This window comes from Oryzias latipes, chromosome 9, assembly GCF_053564925.1.
Source record: "Oryzias latipes strain Hd-rR chromosome 9, Olatipes_Hd-rR_3.1".
NCBI classification, from domain to species: Eukaryota; Metazoa; Chordata; class Actinopteri; order Beloniformes; family Adrianichthyidae; genus Oryzias; species Oryzias latipes.
Window position 1 is genome coordinate 18,958,869 of NC_136245.1, and position 27,241 is coordinate 18,986,109.

General features: G+C 39.9%; 1 protein-coding gene across 11 annotated transcripts in view; it reads left to right on the forward strand.

The window, feature by feature from the left end:
• Positions 1 to 27,241, forward strand: part of kiaa0825 (KIAA0825 ortholog) — a 121,429-nt gene that overhangs the window by 46,980 nt on the left and 47,208 nt on the right. For 9 of the 11 annotated variants that reach the window (XM_020706006.3, XM_078952864.1, XM_020706008.3 and 6 more), the window contains exon 22: positions 740 to 834. In XM_020706006.3, coding sequence (XP_020561665.1) covers positions 740 to 834 — 95 coding nt within the window. Of the gene's footprint in view, positions 1 to 739; positions 835 to 4,089; positions 4,435 to 27,241 lie in introns of those variants that run through there. The other 2 variants (XM_078952865.1, XM_078952863.1) reach the window with 1 other exon arrangement.

The following is a 27,241-nucleotide window of genomic DNA, read 5'->3' on the forward strand; positions in this document are numbered from 1 at the left end:
CATGTGTGGTTCTGTGTCTTTTGTGGTCTCTGCTTTTCAAAATAAGACTTACCTCAATCCAAAGTCATGGCTGATTGTATCGGCATCCCAAGATGCTGCATAGAAATACCCTATTAAGAGACTGATTAAAATGCCTTCTCTGCTTATGTGCCTGTGTTGTTTGTCAAATAGAATAGAGAAAATAGGGAAAAGGTACACCTATCAATCACCTTTGATAAAAAAAAAGTACAAAAGAGCCATGGATGGATGAATGGATGGATAAAGAGAGCAAATGAGGGATGGAAAGACAAAACTTTCGTTTTGTCAACAAAACTCAACCCAATCTGACTTTTCTGGCTTCCCCAAAATGGTAATAGTGTTGAATGTGTTTGCCTGTGTGCCCAAGTGTGTCTTTAAAATAAGAAAACAAAAGGGAAGAAAAAAGAGGTAGGGGGTGGCATAAGTCCATTGAAGATAGAAAGAAAAAGGCATAGCAAAGAAGAGTAACGACTCCCTGGAAAAATTGATTTATCTTCCTATAAATGATGGCTACATCCCCCCAAATGGATTTATAAATTAATTGCTGTCTTATTGGAATAAAAACCTTCTTGTGCAGACATGATTGATTACCTGATGTCAGTGGCTTGTGCTGGAGACCCCCCCTCCCCTTTTGTTAGTGGGTCCCAGCTGGAGCGGTAATGCACTGATGGTATTAACCCTGATTAATAACTAACAATACGCTTTCCTCATACATCAACAGAGTGCTGTGGTTGACTGGGCTTGGGACTGGCCGAACCTGCTGCCAGCCTATGGGGGCATGAGTCAGGTCACCTTCAGAAGTCTTCTGGCCAACAGGTGAAATATTCGTTAAACAGTTTTTTTTTTGTCATCTCAGAACTTAAAATCAGTTTAGATCAAATTTGTGTTTGTCTCATGTTGGCTCAACCTTTTATCTAGGTAATAATGGCCTTTGCAAAGGTAGCTGGATCAATACAGCAAAGTATTTTCATTTTGAGTTCATTGGAAGCGCAACAATTGCACAAAAGTGTTTAAAATTAATCATATTTATCATCACATAGCTGTAGATTTGTGGAATGTGTTGGTCTCTGGTGTCTGATTTTCTTTCAAAGTCATCGGTAACCTAAAGTAGCTTTTTTATATATGTGGACATAGAGCTAAACAAAATGAGGTCCCAATAATTATTGTCGTCTTTTTCTTAAAGCCCACAGAGCAAATAAAAACAAAAAACAACAGGTACATGTTTATTAGCTAAGTTACATAATTTAAATACCTGTTCATGAAGACCAATCAAAACAATTCAGAACTGATCCAAAGATTATGGGGATAATAAGGATGATTGGTCTGGATCTTTTTAGTTCTTGTTTTCAAATCTACCACTTTCTTATGTCCCATCATCCTGCTGCTCCCCCCACCCCTGCTCCACTCTGCAACAGGCATAAATATTTATGCAGGTATGTGACACATATTAGATTGCAATACTTCAGGCTGTTCCCTGTTCTCGATTCAAAGCTGTCACGCTCGCAGCTATCAGGGAGCTATAGGGCCAATGCACCTTGTCTCCACGCCCACCATTCTAAATCACTGCCATCGTTACACAAACACACACACACACACACCTTTCAAACAAAAGGCAAGCTTTGCATCTGCCAAGGTTATGGGACTAATAAGGGTGAAGTACGCTGCTCCGCCGTGTGGCGTGATGAGCATTTGTCGCCTTCATGGTCCTACCTGCACTCCACACATGCACACATATTCCATTCCCCCTTCTCCTTGTATGCAGCTTTGTTGCGTGATGAAACGGAGGCTGTCATTGGTTGACTGAGCCAAATAGGTTTTGGGGATTCATCAGTAGAATTTGGATGAGTTGGGTATTTATTCACATACAGAGAGACGAGAAATAAAGAGGCTGAACTTGCTTTTCGGGGTCACCAGTAACTTAGAGAAAATGAGTCATCAACTCTGACAGGGGAATGTACAAAATATAAAGAAAGATGAAAGTGGGAGGGGGTAAAGGTTACATAATTGACTGAAATCTCACACTATCAAAGTGTCTTAGATTCTGTCATTTGCCTCATTAGCCACTCTTTGTTGGGCAAGAGGAGCTGATTTCACGGAGGATTTGGAGAGTGGCTTGGGTCTGCTTGAGTCGCCCGCCTGGAGCAGGAAGTTACTTTCATGGCTAGCAACATGAAAGCCGTTAAAGTTTTCCTCCGAGCCATCTGTGACGTAAAAATATCTTTCAAGCCATAGAAGTCATTCAAAGGATAAGTTGAACAATGTTTCATCCACTGATCCATTTCTTTGAGCAGTTAAGGAAAAGACTTTCTGGATAACCAGCAGCTAAAATTTCCTATGCTGCTCGGCGCTTAAAGTCTGTGGCAATTATCTTTAAGCAACTCAAACTGAATGAAGCACTGCATTTATTGTCTGTGCCACAATCAAATTTACGATTCTGCTTCGTACTCTACAACAATACCTCCTACCTGAAAGTTTTTGACTTTGGTTTTCTTTTCCTCTACACAGCTTGAAGTTTCCTTTTTTTCCTCCCCTTTTTTTAGTTTCTTGTTCCCCGGACTTTGTGATTTAACAGTGGGGCTCATTGGCCGCCAGTGTATTGTTATTGTGGCAGGACAGTTATTGTGCCCAGGGTTTATATCACATTCTAATGGAGCAAGGCTATGAGTTAAGGGTGGCAGGCTTTTAAACCAGGGCTGTTAAATCACTGCTCAGATGACTTCATTAGCAGGGCAGGACACATGCTGCAACACTTCTGTCCTTTACACACAAACACACACTCACACACACGCGTATACATTTCACCCTGCTACCTTGACGGGAGAGACAGGAGAGTGGATTTATACAGGTGTGTGTGTATGTCCTTCTTTGTCACCTGTCACTTCAGTTCCTTCAGCATGAAGGCTCATCCATCATCTGCAGATTGAGCTTTTCAGCAGAAATCAGACTGATTAATACCACAGGACTCACAGGCTTTACTGCCTAACCTGGCTTTACTACAGGTTTGCTGTTTGAATATATAAATAAGTTTTGGATCATTTTAATCGATATAAACTCAAAAGACTGTAAGGATTTGAGGGAATGCGCGCTTGATTCACAGGATGAATTCTGTTTCAGAAGAACAACTCTGAATTCTTTTTTAAATGTTTGCTGTTGTCTTGCTTTAAACAACGAACTGTTATAAAAAGAAATTACTAAGGTCAAAAACAGGTGACTTACTTTTGTAAAGACCTACTGGGGTCGCCTTTTGATCTATTAAAAAAGCGTTCCAATCAGTCTTTGAATTGTGTTTATGGCTTTTTTAGGAAAAATCAAAAAATTTGTGCGTTTTTTTTTTCTAGTCCATAGTTTCTGCAGAGCGGCAGTAGTATATTAGAAATTCACCTCTGAGTTGTGGGTGTGACTGTTGCCGTGTAGCCACCCCGCCCCTCTTTCCCTCCCCATTGCTGACAGCTGTGAGCTTGTGGCCCACCCAGCGTTTTCTCTACATCACAATCACTATTTTTCAACCCAATTTTTTTGTCTGCTCCTGATTCACAACGATATGAATAAAGCAATACTCAGAAATGCCATTTTAATCTTAATTTTCCTCATATATGTCCTCAATCATGAAAAAAGGCAACAAAAACATTTTAAAAACACTATTTTCATCAGAGTGGGTTTATTATGTTAAAGTGGCAAGTAAAATGTTTTTCTTATAACAATGGTTATGCTCGTATGATGAAAAGTTTTCAACCCTGTAGTTTACAATCCATAAAAGTGTATGCCACTGTGTTTGACCTTGGTTTGTCTGTATTTGTCCTTTCTTGGGTAAACATGTGTTTCTGCAAAACTACAAATAGTTTTATTGGTTTGAAAAAATTGCAGCAATGTTGACCCTTGACTTTTTGTACTTTTTGATGGTGTTGCAAAACCTGTCAACTTCTTTTGTGCCATTTTTCTTTAAAAAAAAACAAAGAAACAAAAGGAAAAGGTTAGGTTTATAGATACAGATGATACAGATGGAAAGTCGTGGTTTTAACTGTCATTTGCCAAGGTGACTTTTTGAAAGATTTCTCTGTGCCTTTATGTCAGAGAAGTCTTCTGACCTGGTTGATAAGGGCTACCCAGCTTTATGAGGGATGAGTCTTCATGTGTCACAGGGCACTTCTCCACTCCATCACATGGACAAACCTCAATCCAAGGACATCCTTGCTTAGATCTACTGGTTTCAGGTATCTCTTTTCACAACCTGCACAAAGTAGTGGTTTTAGTTACAGATAGGTTTCTGATTAAGCACTTCTTTGGTAACATGGTTGAGTAACAATGTAACCGTAACAGTAAAATAGTGCCACTATTAGCACTGACCTATAAATGTAGTAGTTGGATATTTTGTGACCTATGATGTAACTACAGTACAATAAAGCATTTTCTCTTCATTTCCTCATTGTTTCAGTTATCCCTCAGGTCCATAGCAATAGCAGTTTGTGGAAAAATGCCAGTCTGTGGCATTCTCTTGCTTGAGTGGCTCCTTAAATTGCAGCGATAGACGCTCGTGCTTTCAGGAAGTGGGCAATTGCCATCTGTTCCTGGGCGCTGCCATATGGTGGGCGTTTTTCTCAGGGAATAAAATAAAAACAAATATGTCAGAATGTTCCTCTTTCTCCATGGACGCTGATCAACCTAGGGAAAAGCTGGATCTGAGTGTGTCTGGATTAATGGTCTTACTTAACGCTTCAGGGAATGAGGGGTGTGTGTGCTGGTGGCTGGGTGTGTGCATCTATTGTGGGGGCTTGCACACACTAATGCACATTTATGTACACAAAAGTATTTCCTGATTCATTTCTCTGGCATAAAGGGTCGTGTTACCACTTTTTTTTTTTCTTTTTTAACAGTCGGTTGCCAGAGACTTAGAGCTGTTAAACAGCGCAGGAGAAAAGCGCTTCAAGGTTAGCCAGACTGACATTTCCGGGCTGCTGCTGAAACAAGGAGAAATGCTCTCAAGCCATCATGAGGCTCCACATCTTCCGAGGCCAGAAATTCAAAAGACTTGTCACTTTTGAAAATCAGGAGAGTGCTATGTGCCGTTGAGGACAAGCTTCTTTCTTCCCTTGTCGATCCTCTTGTGTGTCCCCTGCTTTGACTGACAGTTAGAGATGGGAGCCGGCGTTTGTGAAGACAGAATACATCTTTTGTCTGCTCGGTTATACACACCACGTTTTGTCTTTACTACCGCTGGACAACAATGACACATTGAGGTTTTCAATAGCTGTAAGCAGGTGGCAGAGGAGAGGGAAGAATTTGTACACATCAGTCTGTTTCCATCCCTTCTCCTGTAGAAATGCACTGGACCAACTTGTGCACTGTAAGCTTATCGGGTAGAGGATACACGTGTCTGCTTGCGCGTGTGTGTGTTCTCACCATTCACATGTTGGTGTGTGTTATACTTGGAGGTTTGCTCCAAAGGCGAATAAATCAGTGATGCCTGGGATAAGGCCACGGCCCCTCCTCAAACTGCACAGACAAGCTGAGAGGCTCATTAATCAAACGACCAGTCACAGATGTGATGGCTTCCACACAAACCGCCAGCAGACTGTGAAAGTCACATCCAACAGAGTCAACTGTCAGCCAGGCAGGCAGGCAGGCAGGCTGCACTTTCTTCCCCACCCCACTCTCTTTTCCCCTCTGCTGTATTTATCTCCCACTCTCCCTGTAGCTCGTCTCACCTCCAGCATGATGCCCCAGTGTGATACATCTGAAATAGTTGTCTTGCTCTTCTAAAAACGATCTCAAGGGTCGAGGAGAATCCATCTTCTTACAGAGTGGTCATGTTCAAACGGTTGTAGAGACACATCAGTCATTACTGTTCATCACTCTGTTATATGTGCCTACAGTGTAGGTGAAGTGCACCTTTTTGTCCAACGTGCGTTAAATGGACTTCATTTTGAAAACATGACATTTTATAAATCGTGAAAGTCAAAATTTAGACAACAGATTTGACTTGTTTGAGTCAAAATATAATTGAATCAAGATTGGATATTGGAAATAACTGAAAAAATGTAATGTTGCTATAATTTTTATAGAAGAAAAACATTTTGTTCACCTGGATTTTGTTCTGTTTTGTTTTTTTTTTCTCAATGGAACAAATATCTATGTCTAATGTATATTGGTCATAATTGTTAAAAATACCATAAATATTACTTTGTACTCTAACATTTCTCATGTTTTATATAATTGTATGATATAAATAGCTACTTTGTAACTGCTTCTAAACAAAACCTTTGGGAGATAAATACGTTGTCCAATTTGAATAAAATTGCTACATAATCTATAGCAAAACCCCTTCAAGAGTGGCTAAAATAGCAGGATGGGACAGGGATGAAGCTTCTCAAAGCTTCTCTATATCCATAAAAATAGCAAATCCCAAGCATCCTGAAATCAGTAGGGTATTTGATCCTGCAAATAATGACAGCATTCCAGGCAACAACGGTAAGCGGATCTTTGTCTTTGGTGTGAATAATTGTGTTGAACAGAGTAGATTTCTGCAGATCTTCACCAGAATGACACCATGAACTTGGAGCCTTGCAGTGCTGAACTTTATTGACATCATACATTTCAATAAATACAGTCATTCTAATGACTTAAAAAAAGGGAAAAAACATTTGCCATCCAGAAAATGTGAAATAGTGATTAGAGATGAGATGTAAAAAGAATTACATGAAATGTGCACAGTTGCATAGGTTAAACAGTACTTGTTTGGCATAACTCAGTAATACTAACATAATTCTTTTTGCATACGTCTTTTCTTCTTTTTATTTGTCTATTAATCTAAATATGTGCTGGGAAATTTTTTTGTGAGCTCTGTCAGCAAAATAATGCCATATTTTGCCCTTGGAACCAGTTTTGTCAACCAGTTTAAACTGAACTGGGACTCTGGTCAACTGTTTGACACTGCTGCCATATTTCCTGCTGATAAACCAAGAGGACTTATTTTTTAGAGCAATCCCTATTCAACAGAGAGTCTTTCACAGCCTGTTCTGGTCTACTGTATCTTTCCGTTTTTACACTGTTTCATGTGCCATCTTTATTCAGACCCTCTGGGATAAAACTGGCTTCAGCTTTTACCTTGCAGATTGTGAATGTTTGTTTGATGATCAAGTTGAAAGATTAGACTTGGAAACTAAAAAAATGACATGGAGGGGAAGTTCAGAAACTATATCTTTTGAAGTCATTTCTTCACACAAGTGTTGGGCTTTTTCAGTGCAATAATCCCATCCTTACTATGGTCATGCAGGTATCGGTCACTCGGAAAAGGTCTTCAGATAAATGCAAGATGTAATATTTGTGTGTGTGTGCTCTCCTTTGTAAAACAGTGAGGATTTTTCCTCATGGTCTATTATGAGGTTGTATCCTGTCGCCAGGCTCATTAGCCTGTTTGTGGGGTCCAACAAGCCCTAGCCAATCATTGCTTTCGACTTGGCTCTGCCATTTGCATGTGGTCCAGGAAGAGATAATTAGAGGGATCTCTGCCTGTCACTGTTAATCTGGGACTTAGTGAAAGGCTGTGATGCCGACATGCTGATGGACACACAAACACGGTACATTGTTGTACTTGTGCACACTTTGGATTCTAATAGACATGTCCTCACATTACACCTGCACCCACAGTCCAAGTCCAAATGTGCTAGGTAACTCAAACACCAATTCTCCTTTTCTTTTTGACATGTGACCAGTGCGGTTGTCCTTTTGTTGTCTTTCTTATATCTAATCCAGTAGCACATAACGCTTAAATATACCAGTCTGTTCTCCATTGATATGTGGATGAACAAATGTTGATTCAGTGGCTGTTTACACCAGTTGTCCTAGGCTGTTGACAGAGGTTTTAGATCCCTGCTCAGATAAACTGAGTGCTTGTTGCATCCCAAACAGGCAGAATGCTCCGTAAGCCTTCTGAACAAGCCCAGCTGTCTGCCCTATATACAGCACTTTCACATGCACACACACAAACAAACACACCGATCTAAACACACTTTGAACATCTACACATGCACGTACACTGGCATATCTACAGTCACACGCAGGCTGAAAACACACACATTGCTGATTGGCAGGCCTCCTGTTTCTCCATAATTCCAACTGATTTATCCAATCAATCTCACTTGGAGAGCTGCTAAAGCGTTGACTAATATTAAGAGTAGAACATGTGACAATTAAAACATCCTTCAGGTAATTACAGAGCTGGTTTAGCAGCAAACAACTGAAGCATTTTATATTTTCAGCATGTTGCCCGTGTATTTTATTTGTACCTGTTTGAAATTTAATCAGGGCAAACGAGGTACATCTGTGAATGTTCCCCCAGTTAATGCAAATGTCACATATTATGTAAAATATCCCACGATTAGCTGAATGTCTCTAAATATTGATTCCTCTCATCTAATTGCACATCAGAGACACAGTTTCATTTAAAGTAGCCTGCCATAGGATTTAATGCATGTTCACATCGTTGCATGGCATATTTTCTACACATTGACAGTTAGTCCTTCTTGAGCTCTCTGGGACTGCTGTATAGTGCATGTTGAAAAAGGGGGTGAGTACCTTTGCTGACCCCATCTGTCCTCTTCTGTGACCTTGTGTCACCACTGATGGCACGTAATAGCTGACACTTGACTTTAGGGGCTCTTTATATGACAAGAGAGCCCAAGGTCCTGGATTTGTATTTTAATACTGTGATCTTTGTACTTTCTGCTGCTTCCCATTGTCCAGCAGTCCTCGATGACATGTTTCTGCCCTTTATTTGCCTTTTTTCCCCCCACTATCCTGTTTCTTACAATTTTTTTTTTTGTTTTGCTTCCACACAAGTAATCACACACTGACAGGAAGACTGTTATAAAGTTGTGTGGTTCTGTGGCATAATTGAAATAATGTCTTCTGCATTGAGGTACACACAGAGCTATATTTGCCATGACACTTTTTGTGTTCTAACAGAGCAAAAAGTCAAACGGAAAATAGACTTCTATTATACTCTTATTCTCTGATGGAGCCACATTCCTATCTATATACAGTTTTGCTACTATACACAACTGAATGTTAAAGACCACAGCAGTGGTGGAGCTGGAACATTTTAAATGGGGGGACAGGGGGGGGGGGCAGAAGACTTTGGAAAGGTGGCACATGAGAACAGTAGAGTGGAAGGCCATTACAAATTATTCATTCGTTCATCATCTAAACGGGGCTGCCAGAGCCAATCCTGGCCACTCGTGGGAGAAGGCAGGGTGCACCCTGGACAGGTCGCCAGTCTGACACAGGGACACAATCTCCCACCCATACACACTTGATTCACACCTAGGGAAAATTTAGAGTAGCAAATTAACCTATGTAGCAGTTTTTTGGACGGTGGGAAGAGGAGTCCCTGGAGAAAACCCACGCGGGGGGAGAAGATTCAAACTCCACACAGAAAGTTCCCTTTTACAAATTAAACGATCAACAATACATATTTCCAACTGTTTTATTATTGATTAGTTATAATGAATGACTCATCTTTTTTTTTATATCCAAAAATAATCATTTCATCTTACCAAAGGAAACAGCACAGATTTTCACAAAGACACTGACAGCCCAGATCGGCAGGCATACACAATACATGGGCATCGAAAATAATTTCACGGGCTCAAGATTTCATTTAGAAATATTGCTTTGTTATTTTTGCAATACTTAAAGAAGCTTGTATTAAAGGTTTTTGTCAAAAGTGATACTGATGTTGAGGGACAAATCCTTTTGCTCAGTGGGCAGCTGCCTCCTCCCTTGCCCTGCTGTAACTCCGCCCTTGGACCACAGGGATAATGTTCTTTTCTATATAAAAGCTTTTCTGATAATTTTCATAGATTTTTGTTTTTCTGTTCGACCACGAAAACAAATTACTGTAAATGTAATAAAAATGCAATTTTAATATATCAATGCACACATTTTACCAACCAGTTTACACATATGTAATATATAAATTCATCAGATCTTTGCAGGTACATGATGGACATTAAAGCTAAACTTATCCTTCATTAGATATAAAGGTTTCTGTCCAGCTTGTACTTTAAATACATCAAGCTGTCAGTGTTGCCAATAACAAACATGCGCTTGCACCCTCCCACTTTGTTTCCCCACCTCGAAGCCCTTTACTCTGTTTGTCTCCGCTCATTCTCCTGCTACCTGCTTGTGCTTTTCCCTCTGCTATCTTCTCAGAGAAACCATCATGGGTCATGTTTTTCTGAGTCTTTGATCACTGAGAAGTCTTTCAGCATGTTGACTACAAGGCCTCTCACCTCCCTGATGGTTGTTGCAAAAAAAAAAAAGAGGGCACACTTATCTGCCTTCTATGATGTTGATGGTTGAAAGCATTTGCTGATCTTAAAAGAGTGTGTGCGCACCTTTGTGCACGTGTGTGTGTGTCCACTCACACATGATGAAAGACTCGGTTACAGCACTGGGTTGTGATCAGTTGAAACTATGTTGTAGCTGTTCTCGGAATACAAGTCGGACATTTTTACATGTATCACCTGACTTGAAATGTGGCGCTGTCATCATTTAACTAAATGAAATGATTTGTGGTTAAACATTCTTGAATGGAAAAGCCCAGAAGATTGAAAAGTACCAATCCTACAGCCACTAAATATATATACATTATTTAATCTCATCTGTTTTCATATTGTAAGTATTTTTCAGCTCTTTTGTTTCAGCAAACTGTAAGGTTTGATAATGAGGACAATAAAATATATTTACAGTACAGTTGTCTCAATGCGCTTCACTAATTGTACAAAACACAATATCATTTATAAAATACAATAGCTGATTGCTAAACTAAACTAAACAGACTAAACTAGACTGGGCCTCCCTGCCCTTAGAAAAAGTCCTAAAACCTCTGTACAGGGTTTGCACCAGAGCTAAAGTAGCCTCAGAAGAGAGTTGTAAAATACTGCTCTGTGCCCGGGTTCCATCTCTGGGTTTTCAGTTTGCATGACTAAGGCTAGCATAAATATTTCCTAGAAAGAAGCCCGGCACCGTCCAAAATGGGATGGATGCCATCTCTTTGCATGAGACCTGGCTTTTCCCAAAATGCACTCCAACTGTCAATGAACCAATGCAGTTTACTGGGCATCATCTTGCTAACCAGCGGTTAAATGATGAAAAGCGGCTGTACATTTCATCACTGTCTAAGTCCGGCAGGGTGTCCAGAGAAGATTACAGTGTCTGACATCGACTTAGCAAGTTTGCACACCAATTCTATGTTTAATTTGAGAACCTCTGGTTGCCTCCGTCAGGCGTTTTTACCGCCTGCGGGAATCACGACGGAACTAACATTGGGCTAACATTCATCATCAAATGCAATTCATTAAATTATGAGCTTGTTATGTTAATCCTGCTTAAATTGATGGTAAAAAGACTAAGATGTAACTAAAGTTACTTTGTGTTTTTTTTTCCATTGCAGACTTTTTATTTATGTATATTTATAGGGTGAGTTGCTCTAAATAAATTTTAAAAAAAGGAGGATAATTTTCACTTGTACACAGCTTTTAGTTCTGCCAATTTTAACAAAGTTACTTTCATAAACGATCACACATGGGAATGTGATGCACAAATTTTATGTGTAAAATATTTCAGAAGCAGAAAGCAGGGGAATTCAATAAATACTGAGAGGATGCCCTCTGGACCTCTGTTTTCTGGCCACAAACCAGTTCTTTTTTTCCACTTTAGCCAGTTATTTAAATGTGTACAAGAAAAAAAATAGACATTTACAAATGCCAATGTAGAATAATTTTTATGGCCTATTTATAATTTCTCAAATCCTGAAAAATTGTTCTCAGAGGACTAGAAGTGCAACCTTGTCTTTATCCAAAGTGGCTAGAGCACCTTTTAAAACATTTTGTTAATGTGGAAAAAATCACATTGGAGCAGACTGTGCAAACTGTTACAACTCACTCAGCCTAAGTCACAACTGCCCTCATGGGGGCATACGAACTGTCTGCGGCAGAAAAATGGGCAAATCTGTGCAGGGCATGCAGGTGGCCTACATGATATTTTACAATCATAGACAACCCGGTGAGCCTGTGAAGGGGAAATCCTCATTTACATTTTTTCTACTTGCCAAAACAAAAACCTTTTGTGGGTGTCAGGTTGAAGTGAACAAGTAAGCAACACGCAAGGGTAAGTAAAGGGGAAGTACGTGAGACGCAGGGGGGTCGTACAAATTTTCTATTTTTTTACCCCCACCGAACCCATTACTGCAGTTCAAGTGATAAGTATGCGCTCCTCGGGCATGCCTTGCAAGCAGCCTGGTTGTTAGAAATGAGGATATTAGGAGTTTTATGGGCATCTTACTGGCACCTACGTATCATGTGCACAGCCTGTGCGTAAAGCATTTGCACACGGTCCGTAAAGGGGCCAGTGCGTGCAATCCCCTTAATGGCCAGAGTGCGGTGTAAGGGCATCGTACGACAGCATCCCCAGTACATCATAAGTGTCCGTTACTTACATTATTCTTGCAAATATTTCACGATACACGTAGCACAAGCACGACAATTGTCCATTTCATTTTCATGATGTCGCTTCAAGACACACCTGCACTCCCTTCAAGATGCTGCCTCTCCTGTCCATGACCCTCTATGCGCCCAGACAACCCTAAAACCTGCATCACCTGTACAGGTAAACCCACGTACAATCCTTTCTGCTGCAAAATTGAAACCATTCTGGTTGATTAAATTTAGAAATTGTTGCTTTAATGTAAAAATGATTTACAAACGAAACAGGAATCAGTCGATTGTTTGACAACAACAACAACAACAACAAAAAGACGTTACTTGCAGCCCTACTGCCACCCTTTTCAAAATGTTCGGAATGGCTCAAACATGCTATCTAGTAAAACATAGAGGTTAAGTCATGAGAGTTTTTTTTCTTCTGGTTGAACAGGTCAGAGGGAAGAAATTCTTTCCCCCTTTATGTTGTGTAAAAAATATGTGTGGTTTTTTTCTGTATCTGCTCCTTGTTTTGAATCTTAGGGACAATCCTTTTTGATTAAATTTGCTACTGGAGACATTTAGTGATTTTGATGGATTGTCTGGGCTGGGGGCGCCGGCTTTCTGGAAGTGTCTTTTTTAGATGTTCTTCCACCCCTGACATTACAGAAGCAGCTACCCTTTGCAGCAGACTAAACTGTGAGCGCTATTTGACGTATTGTTCTTAGATAAGCCAGTCTAAAAGAATGCCAATGACAATCATAGGAGAGGACATTTATATTGCTATTGAGGCTTCCTATCCTGTCTCATCCAGTCTGGCCTTCTATCATTCCATTGGTTTTGTAATCTGTCTTCTCTTCATCTTGAGTTAGTTTTTATTATGATGAAGAGCTGCTCAAAAACTCCAAGGGGTTTTGTGTTCTGTCTTTGTATTTTAGTAAAAGGATAGACGTATTCGCTCGAATGGTTTAGAATCTGGTATGTGTTTACTTGCATGTGTGTACAGGATCTCTGCCCTAACTAAGTCTACGTTTTGCCCTGTGGCTGCAGCTCGCAATCAATCAACCTCCCTCACCTACATGACAGAGGTTTTCCTCATTCAAGGCATTAATAAAAAGTCGTTCTTTTCTTAGGGCGGTAGACTTTATCATTGCTCCTCAATGTTCTCAAGGTCTATGCATACTTTCTGTCCAACTTTAATGTGTACATACCTGCTAAGGGTTGACTGATAAATTAGCCAATATTTGGCATTTCGATGTAGAGCGGGGCAAAAAAGTATTGTACTATTTAAGAAAGATGAGAGAGGTCTGTATTTTGAACCAAAGGTATACCTCAACTATGAGAGACAAAATTAGGGGAAAAACCCAGAAAATCACATTGTCTGATTTTTACAGAATTTATTGTAATTTATGGTGGAAAATAATTATTTGGTAAATAACAAAAGTTCAACTCAGTACACTGTTATATACCCTTTGTTGGCAATGATGGCAGTGAAATGTTTTCTGTAAGTCTTCACAAGGTTTTCATAAACTGTTGCTTGTATTTTGGCCCATTCCTCCACGCAGATCTCCTCTAGAGCAGTGATGTTTTGGAGGTGTCACCAGGCAACATGGACTTACAACTCCCTCCAAAGATATTCTATGGGCTTGAGATCTGGGAATTGGCTAGGCCACTCCAGGACATTGAAATGCTTCTTACAAAGCCACTCCTTCGTTAGCCGGTTAGTGTGTTTGGGATTGTTGTCATGCTGAAAGACCCAGCCACTTTTTTTATCTTGTATGTCCTTGCTGATGGAAGGTTTTCTCTCAGTCTGCCCCAGGGCAGCTGTGGCTGCATCAGTAGCTTACCATCACCAAGTATGAATGAGGAGTGAATGAATAATGGACACACATTGTAAGCACTTTAAGCATTCGGAAAAGCGTAGAAAAATCCAATCCATTTTTATTATTATTTAAATTAGGAAGTACCTGCTGGTTCCAAGAAGCCAAAATCCCACAGTCTTCTATAAGGAACTAAACAGTTATTACTTTGTCATTCTGTCATAACCATTTTTCCTCTATCTTTATTTAATGTGTTCTTTCTAATCCTAATTTTTTTCATGGTATTTTCTTCTGTAGTGCAAGTTATTCAAGTCATCACCAGCTGGATAGTGCAGGACTGGTACATGGGAAAGCAGGGTTCAATTTGCCCCCAGGGGGCACAATGAGCTTCATTCGGTGTGGGCCCTTGGACAAGACCCTTCACCCTATAGTATATGTTGCCACAAGGGGCCCCAAGTCTGAGTTCCCCTGTTCTGGTCCCCAGCCCAGATAAAATACATTGTTGTTAGGAAGGGCATCCTGCATAAAAATCTCTGCCAAACCACCTTTTCGAATCAGCGAAAGCTGATTTGCAATGGTTTGAAAGTGATTTTTCACAGTTAGGATGATGACTTTGACTACAAGAGATGTTTTACTAATTGATGTTCCAACTCTGTTGAAAATTGTCTTAAATAAAAAAGAAATTTAATACAGTTTCCTTGTCAAACTGAAAAATGGAGCTGCTTATAATACAGAAATAATACAGATCCAACAACAGCAGGTAAGACATGGAACTTTTGCTTTGCAGAGTTCAATCAAACAAACAAAAAAAGGGAATATTCGGTCAACAATTCTCATAAGTAAACATTTTAATTCCAGCATTTCATAGTTTTTGTCATTTTTAATGCCGAAAGATGTCAAGAAGGAAAAAAATTGCCTGCAGCAACTTTTCTACGTAATAACTCAACAAAAAAAGTAGTTTACAAATATGTTTTAAAATGTAATGTTTTAACAGAACAAAGCTCGGTTAGATAGGATGATTAAAAAAAACACAACATCTTCAGAGCTTCAACAGACTACCACTAATACAAAGAGCACTGCCTGTCTCTCCCTTTTACTATCATGGAGAGCAGTTCCTAATATATCTGTTATCTCAGCATCTTTGACCTGACCGTTCAGATCATTATCAGCCCGCTTATCATAGTCACTCACGTGTACACTTTTATTTATTACAGTCCAACTTTTTTGCTATTTCATCCCTAAATCACCTCTATTTTGGACTCTTAGCCATGCAGCAATTTCAATTATAAATATGATTTATCTGACATTATTTTAGGTTAAGTTGCATGTACCGGTACCATCATGCTTTTTTTCAGGCGTGTATAGATGTAAACATATGTGCAATCATTTCTAAAGGGATTACGCTGTGCATTGCTGCAGTAACAGGGGGTAAAGGTGGTGGAGGTGAGTGGGCTTAAGGCAGATGTACCAACAAAAAAAAGCCAACCAGCTTGCCTCAGCGTTGCACAGTTTTCTACTTATTTATTTATTTTTTGGTTTGGGGGCAAATATATGTTCTGGGGGTGTTGGTTGTCAGTGACAAGGAGGATCAAAGAGCGACACCACAAATGGAGCTGTCAAAACAACCGGACAGGTGGGTCCTGAGGCGAACATCCTTCACTCGAGCAATTTATTATAAAGACGGTGAAACTCTCTAAAATAAGAGAGAAAAAGAGGTATAAAGAAAACTGTCATCTCCAGTGTCAGTCAGGAGGAAAAAGACACAAAAACAACACTTTTTTTTTCTTTTTTACTTCCAAAAAGTTGTGAAGAGAATTAAGGTATAGATATAGACGTTACTGAGATTGTCACAGTTTCTTCACATTTAGTTATGCAATAAATTTGATATTTTAGCACATTGAACATAATAATGGGATTTCTGCATAAAGCATGTGCTTTCTTTCTTGTACACTTTACAGTATAATAACTCAGCAACTGTATTTATTTGAATGATGAAGAAACAGTTTATGAACACACTCAAGGTTTCTTTTCCTTTTCCTGACAAATTTATAAGCAATTTTGGAGATAATGTTGTTGTTTTGATTGGAGCAAATAAGTTTACTCTGCATATGTTAAGTAAAACGTTTAATGTTTGATGATTAAGATAGCAGAAATGTACCTTTTTCACAGTAAAGTGAAGAGTATGTCTGTATAAAAGATACAGTTGGTGTCAGCTAATTAGGATCCACACACTGAGATATAGGGTGAAGGAGAAGAAAGAGGGAGAGGGAGAAAAGAGGGGGTTAGGCTCGATAATTAGACAGAATTAAGCCATCTCTTTTATTTTAGTCTCTGAAAGAAAAGTGAAAAAGAAAGAGAGAGATGGGGTTGAAAGGGTGGGGGCTCAGGGGTGAGGCCTTCATATTCACCCCTCTGCTCTCTCCTTTGCTGCCTCTCTGCCTGTCTGACACAGGGTGGGAATGTGTGGGAAAAGAGGGGCCTGGTGCCTTAGCTCAGCAGAATGGATCAGCTTGTGTTTCTGTGGGCTCTAGGAGTGTCCTTTTGTCATGATGTCACTGCAACTCAAGAAGGCTGACCTCTGACCCTGATGGATTCACGGGAGCCCAACCCGGCACCCCCACAATGCCAAAAGGGACAGATTGCCACTTGGTGCCCACTAGGTGGTACCCAAGCTTTTTGCTGTGCAGTTTGAGGTCCTTGTGGTACATTACCCAAGGAATCTCTCTGTCTAGCTGCACCTGAATACTCTCTCATCCTACCACTTTATCCCACTCTTTCCGCCGGCTGTCCCTCAGTTTCTCTGCCTTCTGAGGCGGCGATGACACCTTTACCCTCTCTAACGCTCTTTTCATTCCTTGTGCTTGTATCTCACTGGGCATGAATATAGTGAGTGCCGCCAGATGTCGCAAATACATCATTTGAGCGATACGGCAGTGATAGAAAAAAGTCTAGGCACGTACGAGTGGGGGATGTGAGCTGACTTGAGCTCTTTAAGCGCTTGTGTGTGTGTGTGTGTGTGTCACCGTATACTAGAATTCATCTATGTGTGTGTGCATGTGTCTGTTTTCCAGGATGTGTCTGTGTGCGTCTTTGTTTTAAATGGTCGAGTGTGTTCCCCCTATGTGTGTGTATACTTGTGTGGAGGTCACAGCAGGTCAGCATATTGTCCCTCAGATGTTTGATATTTTATGTATAAGAGGGTGGCTAGCACAAGACGATAAGCCCAATACTGACAGAGGCATCTCTCTGCCACAATCTGCCACCTCAGCAATGTAGAACCCAGAGTCAGGTCGACAATGGAGAGGAGCTGCCTTAAACCCAGAGAGGGCTGATGGGTGAAACGGCGAGACAACTGCCACAGAGAGGCAAGACAGCTGTTGTTGAGGCACAGGGCAGAAAAGTGTCCCCGATCTTAAACAATCAACTATAATCATACAGCATAAAGCTCTCATCCTTTGATTGACTTATAATATTATTTAGCATTTACGACAACAATGATCCCTTTCTTGCAGCTAGGGATCTGTGATTAGAGACTTTTCAGGGACAGAGGAGGGAAGGTGGCACTATCAGTTCAGCTCCTGTTAAAGAGGAGATTCCCCAGAGAGGAGCTATCCCAAACGACACTCCTCTCTTTCTCCTTTAGGAAGAAAAGTTTACCGCCGGCTTGCTTTTGTAGTCGGCCTCAAAAGATTTGCAGCAGTCAGCATTCAACGGCACAGATCTAAGGCAACGCCTCCAACAGCAATACCTACAGACAAACAAGAACGGGAAGAGAACAAGAGGGGCGACCAGCATTAAACGTTCATCTTCAGTGTCTGGCTTTGAAACCCAACCACAATGAAAATAAAACTACCAAATATTATCTTTTAGTTTTGTTTTTTGTTTCACCCTGTTTATACACGTCTTGTTCTCAGTCTTTTTTATTTTGCCAGCACACAATCCAATCACCTAGGCTGGTTACCAAGGTGATAAGATGGCAGATGACATCATGCCCTGAGTGTGCTGTGCGGTCGGAGCTCGTGGCACGGTGGCACGGGCTGGTGCTGCACTAGCTCTTGCGTATTTGTTTGTTCCTTTTACGCCTTCGTTTCCCTCATCTTTTCTTCTCCATCAACTTTGGCTTGTCCAGTGCGCCTTGTATTACGTGGGAAAAGGATTAATTATTCAGCACACAGCCCCAATTAAATTTGAATTCAGCAGTTCAAGTAACCTTTTAGCAAGGCATATTTATTATTAAGATAGATGCTTTGGGCCTGTTTAGATTTAAAGCTTATCAGATTCTTCCAGCTCTTCAACACATGAGGGTTTTACTTGTGGTAGCTGTTAAGATGAGCTTCACCCTGGCTTTAATGCTTTAGGACATTCAATGTTCCCATATGGAGAAAATGTTTCTCACAATAAATATCACTTACTGAAGAGTTTACATTCACTGAAAAGTATGATCATCCTAAGAGTGGTTTGCTGTCCAAGATCAGACATGACAGGATGCCATTTTGACCTGCATGCGCCAGAATAATGGATATCTGGGAACTTGACAGGCATCTCCATTTACAAACGTCGTCTTTTTTTTCATCTTTCATGTTTTTCTTTTTCTCCCGTACCTTCAATAGATAAAGATCAGTAGCAAGGACAAAAAAGGGGACTAATATAGTGTACGGAACAGCTTTAGAAGGAATTAGAAAAACGAAAAACGAGATAATCAATTTCAAGACAGCATTTAAAGGGAGGCTCTGTGAGTAGTCCCAGTCTTACAGCTGTTTCATAGAGCTAAGGAGTGGTAAAAGAAAACACAAGCACATTGATGCCTGCATGCAGCAGTAACAAGAAACACAACAAAACGAGAAGATTCAGCCTTGGCGGTCCTTTTCAATGATCCCCCTCCCCCAGTTCCTGTCTTCCCACTTCTCTCTTCCTCTATCAGAAGAGGTGGTGCCTTTGTCAAGGCAGGAGCACAGAGACCTCACAGAGCAAGGGAAGATGTCACAACAAACAAAAACAGCATAGTAACCCCCTGAAATCTAATCAGGAGCCATTGATTCATGCTCTGAATGGAGAGCGAGTACCTTGAGAGTGGCTCATCCAATAAGGCCATAGACAGCATGACAGGGGCCTTCACAATTCTGCTGTATACTTCCTTGTCATTCTGTTCTCACCTTTAGACTCGACTCTATCAACTCAAAGATGATACAATCATCACTCCACTCCAACATTTTATGTCTTTTTTCAAGGTCCACTAATTCATCTGTCATATGTATACCTCAAGCAATTATTTTTCTCTTCTCTCTAGCTCGATGTGTTGAGTATTTTTTGAACACTAATAGGCTTTCTTTGTGGGAGCGGAGAGATATGAGCCTTCGGTGCCTTAGTTACCCTGATTGTGCTTATGAAGGATGCTTACATTGAGCAATTAAGCATAACATAAATCTTGCTTTTCTTATCCTCCTTACACAAATAGAAGGCACATTTGCAAAGTATACCTTTGCCTCATGAAACTAAAAAAAAACAAAAAAAATAAAAATAAAAAACAAGCATTTCACTAATGGCTTTAGTGAAAAATCGTTTTCTATACTCGTTTTCTTTACCAGGCACTACTTTCTTTGTCATGGAGCCGAAAGAAACAAATTAAAAACAGCGCTACTTCCTTAATAAAGAAAAATGCCAATTCAAATAAAGTACTTGATCTAAATGAATGGCATGCCCTTCTCAGATTCTTTTCATTTGTTGTATTCTCAAACTATTACCACAATATTATCCCTCTAATTCCAGTGGTATTTAAGCAACAATAAGATATTGATTTTTAAAGCCAATATAGGTATTGTAAAGGTAAGTGTTATTATTTTTAACATGTAGTCTTGCCAATTTAATAGAACTCAACATATCTACAAGGTGTGAGCCACAGGGGCGTCCATTTATCTACTGCTCCTACTGTTTTATTAGTCTGCCATTAAGCGTTGTGCAGAAGACAATTATTTTAGGTATTATCAAGAGCTAGTCCTGGTTCCTTCCCAAGTTTAATTCAGTGCTTTTGTTTAGGAAGCATGTTCAAATGTTTAAATAAGCCAAAACAATGGAAAGCAGTTGTCACGCTAATTGGTACCATTTTTAACAAACACAAAGAACTGTGGGGAAGAAGATAAGTTGTCTCATAAGCCATTAACATGCAGAAACAGTTTTAGCAATGGCAGTTTTAGGTAATAGTGTTCTACATCGTTGTGGAGACACTCTGCCTCTTTTTTCTTTACAGAGTAGCTACGACTTACTGAGCTCATTATTTATGTGCAGCTCTCTTAGGATCCTGTGTGTCCGTGAGGCCAATCTCTTTTTTTTTTGACCACTGAAGCAAATGTCAAACTGCATGATCCATTTTGGCCTAAAGTTTGTTCTAGGTTCTGTGGCTGCAAAATAAGCCCAAGCTATGAAACTTCCACCGCTACAGTCGATATCAGATGCTGGTGCTTTTTTATGGCCAAGCATTTTTATTCAATTCTTTAGTAAAAATGCTCTTTAAGTTATTTTTTGTATGTTTTATCTTATCTCAAATGTGTATGCTTATCAACATGCCAATGTCCCCCCCCCCCCTTTTTTCTCGGGGCAAACTGTAAAATAAGTCTTCTACTTGTGTGAAATTTCATTATTTAGTGATGATTCATAGTTTTTTCGGGAATATATTTATTTCTTTTATAAGATAGGTGAATGGGGAAAGTTTGGTTGTGGTTATGGCCAGTTTCTTTCTTTCTTGTGGCCTTTGGTTAACAAACCCAAAGGAAGCCTGCATACTAACAAATCTGCTTACACGGACAGGGTCACACATGCTCATTGCGTTATAATTTTTTTTTTTTTGTCATTAGGTTTGTTTTAATTATTTTTAGAACGGTAATATGTTTAAATTAGTTTTTGTTTTACTACTTGATAAATGGTATATGCTTTTCCTCATTGGATGGATGAATGCTATTTTAAAAGATTTTGGAAAAGGCAGACTACTCTGCTGAGTCATACACTGGTCATGCCTGACCCTGACATGAATCCTGAAGTACCAGCCAAAAATGAACACAAAAAGTAGTACTTTAAGGAATGACTGTGGGCTTCTATAGATGTGATCCCTATTGGAATATTCATGGTATGTTTTAGGAAATTTGTAAAGAGGACAAATATTAATACTTACAAATCTGAGTTTTTACATACAATATTCATTTTAATATGAAGGAAATATGCTGGAGTGGTTCTCCTCATACTTTATGGTTAATCGTGGCCCGCAGCAGTCACTGCAAGGACCATATTGTTATAGCAGTTGGAAAAGATTACTGCACATTTGAGCAAAAAATCACATTTTTGATCTAGCACCCAGCGAAAAAGACTTTTCAGCATAGTAACGACCCCCCCCCCAAGACTATGATTTCACAGTGAGCGATACCAGGTCCACTTGAGTGTGCAGTGCATCTCCACCTGAAGGCCACAAACCACTCTTTCGAGGACAGTGAACTCCGAATTCTAGCCAGAGAGAAAGGATGGTTTGAGCGAGGAGTGAAAGAAGCCATCTTTGTCAAGAAGGATAAACCTTCTCTTAATAAGAAAGGTGGTCTCAGGTTTATTCTTCCATCCATCTACGGCAGTGTTTTGAAACCTAAACAAACCAAACCAGTTCCACCTGAGTCGTTAACCGCTGAAAGAGATGACCAATTTGGAGAGTGAGTCCCTGACTCCCCAACCCCCAGCTGAGGACAAAGGACTATTAACGACCCGAAACCATGTTAGCTAAGTGGACAATACCTCCAGTTTCAGGTCTGACTCCTCCCCCATGAACGCATATATACCAGCTCTTAGACCAGCTAATTCAGAATTGACAAAGCCTCTTGGATAAGAGGCGAAACGTCTTCTAACGTAAAAAAAAAAAAAAAAACATGTCCAGATGACATCCCCTAAACCTACTACAAAACTGTTTTATGTATTACTTTACAAATAGATGTTGGATCACAAAGTGGAATTTTCTCTGTTTTGCCCATATGTTTAGTTTATTAGCATGTTCTTGTCCATTACTGTTTCTCCAGTAGTCATCAGCTACAGTAACACAGGTTAACACGCTTAACATTAACACACTTGCTATGTAGAGTTAAGAGAAGGCCTTTATTTGTCACCACTTAGCCTTTCTCTGCTAGCATCTTAATGTCAGAACTCATGCATGTGAATGTGTATCTATGCATTTGAGTCCTCATGAGTTATTGAGCGAGTGTGTAACAACTTTATCGTTCAAAATACGTCTGCATGCCACCATATATGTGAGCGTGCTCACCCATGCTCAGACAAAGAGGTGGATTCTTTTTAAAACACTCTATCGAAGGCGTTTCTAGTGGAAAAGGAGGGTTTTGGGGGTGGCCTCCCCTCCGAGAACAGATATGAAGCTGTCATGGAAAGAATAGCCACATTCATTGAATGACGCCTATTTTCTCTCTACACAAGTGCAGTGAACAAAACAGGCAAAAGAGAGCAGAGGATGCCTTTTTTTGGTTACTTTTTGCTTTCGATGGCCATAACAGGCATGCAGCAATTACTTAAAGTCTTACCCGACAAGAGAGAAAAAAGTCATTTGTGATGTTTTACTAATATGAATGAAAATGTGGCATTTTAAAAGCCAGCTTTTAAAACTATCATACAACTTACGTGAATGTATTCAGGTACATTTAATGTGCTTATTAGTTCTGCAGCTGTGACTTTAGAGGAGATGTAACAGTTTGGGTCCTTTTGCTTAAATACATCATTGATTTAGTTAGAAACTTAGTCAGAGCACAAACTGATCCTCATTCTTTCCATTCTGAAAGTATCACAGATACAGTGCTCCTTCAATTTTCGCTACATTGATAAAAAAGACATGACAAAAATGCTTATGCAGACTCATTTTTGGAATTACGTTGGTCCTGTTGCTGCTTAGTCCAATAGTCCGTGGTGGCCAGCCACTGTACTCTGCTGCTAGTTTTCTATAGTGACGAAGTGCTGTGCTGCATTTTTATACTTTTATTTACCTTCCAGCCCCTCAACTGTACTGCCTTGCCCTTAAGCTATTGACACACCAGGCAAGTGCTGGACATTCAAGAATGCGTTTAGTGTGTCCTGCAACACGTCTTTCCTCACTTCGACCGGAAACAAAGTGCAATTAATTTCTCCTCCATCATCAATGTTCAAATGGTTGGCACTTCGGTAATATCTTCCATACTTCCAAATCAAAGTTCCTGATTGGTCAAAGTCTGACCTGGTTTAAGTTTCAATGCACATTCAGTCAGCGCATGTTTTGTAAATAGAACTCGAAACTTGCGTAGTGGTGCGTGAATGCAACAGTTTTGAACGCAGGTTACCGTACTTGGTGTGAACATCGTTTTAAAATCAGTTAACAGAAAATAATTAGTAGAAATTTCTTGTAGAAAGTAGTTAATACTAAATCTATTTATATGTTGTCACATTGCCCACTCTTGGTTATCTAATAGCTTGGCAGTGATGTGTTTCCCCATCTTTGCCATGTGGCATAAGCGTTCTAATCTGGCTGTGACTAAATTAAAAGTCCTTTGGTGCGGAAGTGGATAACAGTGTCTTTCTCAAGCTCACCTTGCACTCCTTCTGCCTCCTCCTGCCTCTCTTTCTTTGCCTAGCCTCTTGTCCTTGTGGCCCATCGCCCATTTTCCCACCAAGGCCAGGTGTCCCACCAGAGAAGAGTGTGTCTTAATCACTCCCACAGAAACACATGCAACACACTGCAGGGTAAATGCGCACAAACACAGTTAAACACACTCATTATTAATACACAACCGTGCACTCACTCATGCAATGTTAAATTAAGCACATACACACGCATTTCTAGAGACCCCCTACCGTCTCCCTGCCGTATGTCTAGGAGTGACACTTGGATGACACCAGCAGCAGGATTATAAGCACATATTTATTTGCTTTAGCAGCAGCGGAAGTGCACACACAAGCAAAAAATTGCAAAGAGTGAGAAGAGGCATTCCTGAAGATAGCTTTTGCAATTTAACTTATCACCTATTATTTCTGGACAAGTGCTGCTCGGCAATTCAATTATCTAAAAAAAGACAAAGCTGTGCTTTTAAAAACTTTTTTAATTCATTTAAATGATATCTTATGCATAATTTTAGTCTTGTAGTTTCTGAAAACTTAGTTTTTGAGATTTTTTTCTACCTTACACTTTGGTCTAATATTTTTCTGTGTGGCAAAGCTTGATATCCATCTTTTTTAATACAACCCCAGCTTGTTTTTTTAACATATACTTTTCAATATTTTCCACAATAATTCCACAATCAATCTGAAACTGTCCAAGAAAAAACGATATTCTGAGTGGGTAATGTTGTCATTTTTTTACTGGAAAAAAAAATCACTGAAATTGAGATCAAACAGTATCTATGTTTTCCAAAAAAAGACCAAACATATAGAGACAAAGTAAGTATAAATTCACAAGCAAAGCAAAGAGAAGGTCAAAACTAGGGGAAAACATGTTTAAAAAACCAGGCAAAATTCCACTCAAAGGGACACTCAAGATTTAGTTCAAGGAATATCACAATTTAGTATAATATTTTATTTTTTGTTTGCTTTCTATACTCTTCTGTAGTCCTGCTTTGGCTTGTGTCCTTGTGTTTTTAGGTGGTTAAGTAATTCTTCACCCCCGGTTTAATTTATAACATGTTGTTTCTTCATTATCTGTGTACAGAGCTCCCTGCTTTTAGCCATCAGTTGTCACATCCTTTTTATCACTTGCAATTATTTTATTAGTCCTATAGTTTTTTTTATTTGACCATATTTTTTTGTACGTGTGTACTTTTTTGTACTTTTTATAAGTTTCTTTAGTTTTTCGAATAAATTAGTTTTGTCCTCGACCTGCCTGATTTGATCTTGAATTAAACGTTTCTTCACAGTCAAACTGTGATGCAAACTCAATGCTATAAGGTTTTTTTCCTGTAAGTCAGGTATCTTCAGTACGACAAAAATACATCTGACCTCTATAGTCAGAGTCAACAACAGATTAACACCAGTTGTCAGTTGAACGGACCACGCTGGTTTCAGTGGATGACGCTGAATCCGTCTGTCCTGAATCTCCTACAAGTGAAGCAGCTTTTCCCATGTTATCCTTTAAAATTGAATCCAAACAAGAAATATTTAGTCTGACCTTCTTGCTTGCACGGTTGTTAAAATTACTCCTGTTCACCCTGTGTGAATCTTGACACTTAAAACTCAGAGACGAGCAACAAAGAAGGATGAAAGGACTTTTCGTATTAGATGAGAGAACGGTTAGATAAGACGTAGACCAAACTAACAGTTGCCATTTGGGAGTTATTTGAATAAGGTGGCTTGAAATCTTTGTCTGAACTCTTGATTACCCCGAATCTGTTCTTTACACACTAAACACTCATTGGGATTTGAACAGATCTGAGCAGCAATAGACAAAGTACACAGGTACAATTTTTCATGTGTAAACATCTTCTACACACGTAGATACTAAAACACACTTACACATTGGTCAGTGTGTACACTGAAGTTAGTCTGAAGCTTAATTTGTACATCGAAAAACTTTGCTGTAGCTGCTTGTAGATGCCATAATAAGCACATTAACAAATGTATCCTTCATCATATGATTATATAGATTTTTAAAAACATACATATATCTTTAGAATATAGAAAAAATCTCAAGGGAGGCATCAATTTTTTTTCCAAATCCAAAAAAAACCCCAAACCCTTTTTCTGAATTTAACATTTGCTTGTTCCTGTCCACACAGCCTGTCTAATACAGCAGCGCTGGTCAGCATTTAGAAATATCATATAAAAAGCAGTAAAAGTGGCATTTAAGCTCTGTTGAGTCTCCAAGGAAAGGAAAGTCCCCATCATTAGGACACATTTAAACTCATGGAAGGAGGAAGAAGAGAGGCACTGAGAGCAAGGAAGAGGAACAGGCAAATGAAGAGTGACACGGATTGGAATAGAACATATGTTGGGCTCGAGCAGCATGGCTAGATTTCTAGTGACTTTAAGCTCTTTTCACAGTTATGGATGTATATGGAGTTGGCTGGCTGACTCGCTGGCGGGCACTGTTGGCTGCTCAGTGGTCCTGAACCAGTCTATTTGAAAAGCCTGATGTGTTTTATTTGGGCCGACTTCACACTGTCATCTGTGTGTGGAGATAGACTGTAATTGAGAGTCAACTCTAATCTGCATGGAGGGAAGCTGAGGAGAGTCTGGGTAGCACAGAAGATATAGTGTGCATGACTCTACATTGGCTGCTTCATCACACTGTAGAATTTTCAGCTATGGGTTTTCCTGAAAAGAAAAAAAAGTCGAAAACTGCTGAAGTCTTATAGTGACGGGGCTCATAACCTCTTCCTCTCCTTCGTTGTGTTATCCACTGGGCCATAATTTGACTGCAGCTTTAGCTATCTTAAGCAGGTAAACCTGAGATCAGGGTGGCCCTACACCAATGCTGCCCATCTGGATTTGGTGTGTTCAGTCCGTCAGAAGAAGGAGACATCTGAGTCAGCAAGAAAAGAGAACAGGAAAATAGGCAGAGTGGTGGATCTTGAAGATCGGAGTTGGGTAGTTCAACCCTAGAGAGCCTCTGGGCATGGCAGTGGTGGGCCTTTCTTTTGGGCCAGGTGGGGGTTTCAGGCTTGGGCAGGACCCCTGACATCCAGTGGCTTGGTCTTTACCCGGGCTCCTGTGCCCTTTGGCTTTCTGGTGGCTGCGATGGTTTCTCCAGCCCTGTTTTTGGATGATTGATGTTGGATAATCTGATGACTGGATGAGTTCCTTCTCCATCCAAGTCTAAAGGCTGCCTGTGCAGCCGTGAGCTCTTTGCAAGGGTGTTGAGGATTTATACATTCTTTTCTAAAATTCATAATAGCATGGTACTTTCTACTAAACACACACACCTAAGCACACCTG